The 8,928-nt window shown below is 25.2% G+C and overlaps 1 protein-coding gene across 1 annotated transcript; it reads left to right on the forward strand.

Annotated features, from left to right (window-relative positions):
• The first annotated feature begins 4,796 nt into the window (after positions 1 to 4,796).
• Positions 4,797 to 7,620, forward strand: LOC130941511 (WRKY transcription factor 28-like). The gene is made up of 3 exons (XM_057870045.1): positions 4,797 to 5,310; positions 5,907 to 6,056; positions 6,952 to 7,620. Exons 1-3 carry the CDS (start codon positions 4,847 to 4,849, stop codon positions 7,406 to 7,408), a joined length of 1,071 nt encoding a protein of 356 aa, XP_057726028.1. The 5' UTR covers positions 4,797 to 4,846; the 3' UTR covers positions 7,409 to 7,620.
• The last annotated feature ends 1,308 nt before the right edge of the window (positions 7,621 to 8,928 follow it).

Here is an 8,928-nt window from a genome sequence, read left to right on the forward strand (position 1 = left end):
TGTCTACTGAAACTCTCATAAGATTCCAATAATTCTATAATAGAGGCACAACTATTTTTCGAGACTTTACCAAATAGAATTGAATCATCAGCGAATAGCAAGTAATTTATAGTTGAGCATCTTCTGTTTATCTGAATTTCCTAAATGAGATTACTTTGCTCTGCTTTGTGTAGTAAAAAAAAAGTCCTTCTGCACATAATAAGAAAAGAAAATGAGATAGACGATCACCTTGACGGATGCCTCTATTTAGTTAAAAAAAATCATAGGGTTGACCTCCCACAATAACAGAGTAAGAAATGATTGTCAACAATTCACAACTCCAGTCAATGAATCTCGATTCAAAGCCTATCTTCTTCATAATAAACCATAGAAAATGCCACTCCATCATGTCGTAAACTTTACTCATATCAAGCTTGAGTGCCATTTTGTATTTCAAGCCTTACTTCTTTTGTTTAAAGTAATGACTACAAGAATGTTATAAGAAATAAGTCTACTTTTTAAAAATGCACTTTGAGTAGGGTTAATTATCTTGTACATTTTTAGAATTTGTGGACCAGTACCTTCAAAGTGATTTTATAGACAATAGAAGACAAACTGATGTGCCTTATCTGAATCATATCGTTCGTATCTAGGATCTTTGGCACTAGACAGATATTGGTGTAGTTAAAATTTTTTAAAATTCTACCTCTAATAAAAAAACTCCTCACAATTCGAAATACGTCTTCTTCCACTATATTCTAGTAAAATTGAAAAATTTTAGCCTTTATACTGTCTTCTTTTAATATACTTTGAGTATGAATACTAAAAATAACTCTTTTTACCTCTTTTATAGAAATAGATATTCTGAATTTATGATTCATATTAACTATAATCTTAAACTCTTTTCTCAACGAGTCCAATTTTAATTTTAATTTATATTATTAAAATAAATTTAATTTAAAAATAATATATATTATTTATTAAAATAAATAAAAATTTATTTCAAATATTTTATATGATTAAAATACATATTAAAAATATTTAAAATAATTTATATTTAATATTAATAAAATATTAAAATATTATTATAATTTATTTAAAAAATATTTTATATTTTATATATATTATATCTTTATATCTTATAATAAATTAAAATTTGTGTAATTATATATTTTATATATATCGTATCCTATATCATCATCAGTATTGGTATTATTTAATAGTATATAAGCATAACTAAGATAGCTTATAAAAAGTAAGAATATCTCCTTCACAGTAAATAAATTAATTTCACAAAAATAATGTTTAATTTGTACAGACTTATTGTATAGAAGATAAACAATATTCTGTGATTTTCATGTGCATACTCGTTGAAAAGGTTTGATTTTGTCCTTATGCTTACGAGATTATTGATATTGATTCCACTCAAACTTTATATATATATATATATATATATATATATATATATATATATATATATATATATTTATATGTGTGTGTGTCCCGAAATCTTTGATAAATAATAAATTATTATTCCATGTTATTTGTTTATTTATTCATTATTATTTATATGAATGTCTACCTCGCCTAACCTGTATTACTTGTTTCGTATGTAATATAATGTAGGTCAAATAAAATTTTTAATGTTATAATGGAACAGGAAAAAAAAGTTTGGCAATATGAGTTAGGTAATAAATAAGAGATAAATACAAATAAATTAACAAAAAAATATCTATATAGTATAATGAGTGGTGATATAGGTGAATCAATTATTGTTCAACCAAATTTTATATAAGTATTTCAAAAAAATTGAAAAATAAAAAGGCGCATCTCAAAATTTGAAAAAAATTTAAAATTATCATAATTTTATTATTTTTGTTAATATTTTTAAATATTAATCTAATATTTTTTATTATTAATAAATTATAACTCAAATGATATAATTTTTTTATATTTATTTAAAAATCATGAGTTCGAAATTCATTCTTAACTTTAAAAAAAATCTAATATTTTTTATTTAACAGTTTAATAACATATTTTAAATATTAATAATTAATTAATAATAAAAATAATAAATTTTACTAATTTTATAATATTCTTCTAAAAATTTCTGTGTCATTATAAAAAGAATTAGTAAACCAATAGTTTTGTTAAAAATAATTTTTTAAACACTTGATTAAAAAAAAATTATTGATTCAATATTTAATAATGGTACAGTAGTAGAAGAAGATATACAATAATGCACTCAACTATGTCACGTATTGTCAATTATATGACTACAATAATTCTCATCATATTCTCAACTCGTCACGTATTATCAACCTATTTTTCATCTATTTTTTTTTTTTTATATCTGAATGGAACTCGATCTTTTTTTTTAATCTCTCTTTTTTTCCCTTTTCTTTTTTTTTTTATAATTTGAAATGAAAAAGAGAATGTGTGCCCTAAAAATGTTGAACAGAAAGAGCACGTGTGTCAGCACATAGAGGGGGAGTGTGTCGCACGTGCCAGCGTTACGGTCAAATGCCGGTGCCCAAACGTTTGACACGTGTCACCCTAATCTTCACAAAATTCCAAATTCCGTATAGTCGCAATTTTTGACTCACTCAATTCCTTTCTTCTTCACAAAACTTTGTGATCACCACCATCCATATAATCATATAATATATTAATGAAGAAATTCAGGTACAGTTAAATTCACGTGAAATTGATATCTAAAAATCGTTAGATAATTTGATTAATTTGACTAAATTTTCATTTAACGACTCTGAGGTATTAACTTCACGTGAAGTCGACTTCACCTGTGCTTTTACCTATATTAATATTTTCAACAAAAAAAATATAAATATATACAACATCTAACTTGAATTAGTCGAGTAATCACTTATCAATTTAAATAAGTATAAAAAATTTAAATCCTATCTTATACATATATAATAATTTATTGACTATAAACTTCAGATTTACGACGAATTAAATTTTGGTCCATCAAATTGTAGAATAATCTAAAAATATATATAACAGTTATTTAATTATTATTATTATTATTATTAACGTGTATATTTTTTTTTATTTGAATATGATATAATAGAAGGAAACAACAAATTAAAGGATCTATTACTTTTTAACGTATAATTAAATTGTTGTCATGTGATATACCTGTTGATGAAGGGCCCATGGTACAAATTATGCAGTTTGATTTCTTACGTTATGTTCTGAAGCTGACAATTTCAAATTATTATTATGGAATTAAAATATATTAAACTATAACTTCTTCCAGATACTGAACGTCCCAAAGGATATGAATATATGATTCTCATTTGGTAATTAATTAATTCATTTATTTATATATTATTATATATACGTCAATTCACACACTGCATAGTGCGTACCATATGATCCATTCCAAACCTTTTACGTGGAGCTCATAGAATCACAAACATGCAATTTTGATGTTAATTAATTATTTTGATATTTTTGAATTATTCAGTAATTGCGATAATTCCTTGTCCAATGCAAAAACCTAAATAATTATATTTGTTAATTATTAATAGGAATGTTGGGTAATAATATTAGATGATCATAACATTACCTGGGTTTTAATATTGGAAAACTATTATTTAAAAAATTAAATAAACTACTTTGCTTGTTAACTAATGTAGATATATATAGCTAGAACCATTAATTAAAATTAATTATCAATTTAACAAATAAAAAACTATCTTAGCATGCTTGCGTTACCCATCTTATTATATATCATAGCTAATTGATGATTATATTCAAAAGGACCAAATATATATATAATATAAATGAATAGATGAATATATAGTTCTATAATAATTATCTCTCATGTCGTTATCAAGAGTTAAATAAGTAATTAATAAGTCATTCAACCAATTGACTATTAATCCTTGGACCAATTGGTTTTGAGGATATATATACATGTAGGGTGTGATAATACCTAATACATCAACAAGTCACGCCACAAGCATATATCACAATGATTCCCTTTTATTTCAAAATCAAATTGATTCTTTTTTCTCATTCAAAAATTATTTAATAAATACATACCATATATATAATATATAAATATATACAAATATTTAATTGAATAACTAGATAAAAAATATTAGAGATATAATTATTCATTGTATTTTTTTTGTGAAAACTCAAGTTCACTCGACTTTACGTGAAGTTGATAACTAAGAGTCGTCAGATGATTTAGCTTATTTGACTAAATTTTCATCTAACGACTTTCATCTATCAACTTTACGTAAAATCAACTGCACCTGAGTTTTCATCATTTTTTTTATCAATTTAATTTTTTAGAAGAAGTAATTTCATGATATAATATCAAAATTATTATACTGGAATGATGTAGAATTTGATTCTTATTATTCTCCAAAAAAAATTAGCATAAAAATATCTATACAAAAAATCAGATAAATCTAAAAAAAATTAGAACGTGTTAGAAAAATAATCATTCATATATTTTCTCTTACGTATCCGTTTAAATTTTTTTTTTTTTTGAACAAGTGGTTTTGTGAAAAAAAGAAAAGAAACACACACTGGTGAATTACCTCCAAAGAGAAATTAAAAGAGATAAAAGGAGTGTAAAAAAGTAGGAAAAAGATATGAAACAAAGTTCCAAAACCAAAAGTTCCCTTTCCCATAACAAGCAACCCTCAAATTAAGTCTTAGCTGAAATTTCATTCTCAAATTAAAAGCTACCTTTATTATTATTTTTATTATTATTATTATTATTATTATTATTATTATTATTATTTATTTGTCTTTCTCTTCCTTTGATTACTCTCTTCTCTTCTTCAATCTTCTCCTCTTCTCTTCTTTTCTTCTCTTCTTTTCCATGGCGAATAATGAAGATAAAGACCAATTTCACTTTGACCCTTTCTATTACAACAATCATGAACTCAACCAATCAAACTTTCCCTTGTTTAGAATGATTACTAATACTTCTTCTTCATCTCATCATCATCAAGAAGGGTTTATTGATAACAACACTACAAGTTTCACTGATTGTTTGTTACATGGTAATTCCATGGATTATAACACCCTCTCTAGAGCCTTTGACTTGTCTTGTTCTTCACCTGAAGTCATCTCATCATCCATTGATGAAAACAAGAATCAACTACCATCATCAAGTGTTGTTGGTGGAGACTCAACAACACTCAATTCCTCAGTTTCTTCTTCATCTAATGAAGCTGATGCTTCACTTACTGAAGAAGACTCATCATCCAAAAGTACCAAGAAACATGAGAAGCAACCAAAAGGGTGTCAAGAAGAAGAAGAAGATGCAAAGTCTAAGAAAGAGTACGTTTTTTTTATTTTAATATATTTTTAATTAAATTTTTTATTTTAATAATTTTTTCTTGTAGATCCGTGGAGGGTAGTAAGAAATTAAGAATAGAAGAATTTTAATTAATTAGTTTAATGTTCTTAAAGACTAATTTATTACACTTTCTTCCTTTTAGCTTGATTCCTTCAATTGATGATGAATATAGGAACTCTGATTATATTATCTAATTAATAAATTAATTAATTTTAATTTCTTTTTTTTTTCAAAAGAAAGTTTGCATTACTATACAATTGTATTATGTATGTATATCATGATTTTGTGTCTTTTCAACTATTTATGACTTTTATCATATGAAATGCAATTGGTCAATCTTTTCTCTACTCTATAGCTATGTCATCACATTTTGTATATACATGTGTGTGATTTATTTGTTGTATATATATATATATAAGTTTTTGGAAATTGTCTAAAATGGTAGAGACAAACATAGATATATACTACTTATTATTAACCCTAATGATAATATTCCTTGCTTTTGAGTTTGGTTATAGTGGGCTACATATATATCATGCTGTGAATTTTGACTAATGTATGTTTTGAAACATTTTAGGAATAATAAGAATAAGCCAAAGAAGAAAGAGAAAAAGCCAAGAGAGCCACGCTTTGCATTCATGACCAAAAGTGAGATTGATCACCTTGAAGATGGATATAGATGGAGAAAATATGGACAGAAAGCAGTAAAAAATAGTCCATATCCAAGGTTTATTTTATTTATTTCCAAATTTATTTCAATATTATTTCTATATATATGTTAAACCTTTCAAAGAAAAATTATATTATGATAGTCTTGTAGTATATCACCACCACCAAGAAAGAACAAAATGATGAATGGTTATGGAAATTCTGATGCCCAAAGTCATCAACAAAGTACATTGATTAATGACATTCAAGGTCATATTTTATTATTATTATTATTATTATTTGGGTTAGATAATTGCTAAATTTAGGTTTTGTAAATATTTATATCTAATAAGTACTATACTTATAATTGAGTCTCTTTTTGTCATCAATTATATATATGTCTACTAATAATTATGGTAATAATGTAGATAAGTTCATAAGCTCATGTTACTTTTAAATATATATATATAATTAGAGACTCAGAGAAATTAAAATAGGATGTAAGTTAGATTAGTACATGGAGCAAAAGTACCATTAATACTACTACAAATATGGAAACTAGCAAATTTTATGTAAAAATAGTATTTAACATTTAGTATTCAGTACTTTCACAATTGTAATACACAATTACTTTTATTATTGTAAATTTAATCATTTAATTTTAGGTGAAAACTCAGACATAGTCGATTTCACGTGAAGTTGATAAATGAGAGTTGTTAGATAATTTGACTAATTTGACTAAAGTTTCATCTAACGGCTCTCAGTTATCAACTTCACGTAAAGTTGACTGCACCTAAATTTTCATCTTAATTTTAAGACGGTTATTATCCTAAAAAAATTAATCATCAAATTGTTAGTATCTTAAAATATATATTAAAAATAAATTAAATAATATATACATAAAAACTGATTTGATAATTAATTTTTTATGTACAAATAATATTGGATAATAATGTTATATTACAAAAATGCAGGAGTTATTATAGATGCACTACTCAGAAGTGCAATGTGAAGAAGAGAGTGGAGAGGTCATACCAAGACCCATCAATTGTGATCACAACATATGAAGGGCAGCACAACCACCACTGCCCGGCGACGCTGCGCGGCAGCGCCGCCACCGTGTTTGCTTCTTCACCTTCCCTTTTTGCTTCCACATCCCTAATAAGGCCAACAACTTTTCCCCAAGATTTCCTCTCTCAATTGCTTCCAACTTACACTACTAACAATAGTAACACCCATCAACCACTAATGAATAATAATAATCACCATCAAAACCCTATTTTCCAATTAAACCTTGGCCATAATCCTCATTATCCTCCTCCTCCACCGCAACCACAAGAGCATCAAGAACAACATCATCTTCAATTCCCTCATGACTATGGCTTGTTGCAAGACCTACTACCTTCATTCCCAGGCAAACAAGAACCTTAATTTTGAATTGCACTTCTCAAAATGCAATCTTGTTAATAGGGTTTATCACTGCAGTTATGATCATGTTATTATTATTATTATACATTTTTTCTGTAATTTTTATGTATCTTAATATATATAACTGCAACCGTAATTATGAAATATTATTATATTTAGAAAACACAAATCATTATACTCTTTCCAAATTTTCATTATTAATGTATTATTGCATTGTGGGGCTTTATTTGTAGTGAATTACACTGTCCATATATATTTATTAAAGAGTAGATATAAGAGATATTACCTATTTACACGACTCTTTCTATATTAGTTTTTTTTTTTTTCAGAAAAGTAGTTTATGATAGAATTTTAGGCAAAAACTCAAGTGTAGTCAATTTCACGTGAAGTTGATAATTGAGAGCCGTTAGATGATTTGATTGATTTGGTATCTATAATTTGATTGATTTGGTATCAATTTCACTTGAAGTCGAGTAGAACTGAGTTTTCACTTGAATTTTATGATGTCTATATATATTGGTATCTATAATTTGGTATTTAAATTTTGTCTAATTTATTATAGAGATATAACTATTTATGTTACTTTCTCTTATTAATTTAAATTTAAAAAAAATGGTATCATAGTACTTATTTTTTATAACAAAATTTAAATATTTAAAAATTATTTATTTTTATACTTTTAAAATTAAATATTATTTTTTTTTAAGTCAGTTAGACACATCACCTTTTAGATACCAGTCATGGTAATCACTTATAATTGTTTATGACTTAAAAATTTAGAATTAGATTATTATAAATTCTAAAAGAAAAAATTTTAGTATAAGACAAATTAAAAAAATATATACATAAAATTTATAAAATTTCAAAAAAAGTTTTTATTAGAGATGTACTTATTTATATACCCTCATTTTATATCAAGTTAAATTATTTGGAGAACTGGTTTTATGAAAATAATAATTTCACTTTTTATTTGATTACTTTCATCGTCCCTAAAGTGATGTATGTGTGTGTATGGAAGACAGGCAGCATCAGTGGGGATATCTTAGTGAATTAAATAATTAGTATTTTTTAGAATTGCTGGAGATGACATTGATCTTATTGCTTAAATATAGCTTTGGTAAATTTTGTCAAATTAAGTTATGTCTCATATTTAGAATGAATTGCGCGGTATGATTTCCGATTTCAAAATTCACATTAATTATTGAATATTATCTATATTATCAAATAATATCAAAAGTTATGTTTGTGAGTTTAATATTATATATAATATTGTGTTAACTTAGATCCGATTTTTCATTATTTATTTATTTAATTATTTACAATGGAAGAAGGTTTGACAAGACAATTAGGTAGTGTATATATATATATATATATATTTGATTTGGACTTGATGATTTCTTGGATCACTAACTCACTTTAAAAGGAGGTGCAAAATTAAAGTATGCAGCTACAGAAAAGGGGAGCGTTTTATTTTATGTGGCATAAATGCAACATCAACTAGGAAGATTTGCAAATTAACTTAA

The sequence above is a fragment of the Arachis stenosperma genome, chromosome 7 (assembly GCF_014773155.1).
Source record: "Arachis stenosperma cultivar V10309 chromosome 7, arast.V10309.gnm1.PFL2, whole genome shotgun sequence".
In the NCBI taxonomy this organism is placed as follows: Eukaryota; Viridiplantae; Streptophyta; class Magnoliopsida; order Fabales; family Fabaceae; genus Arachis; species Arachis stenosperma.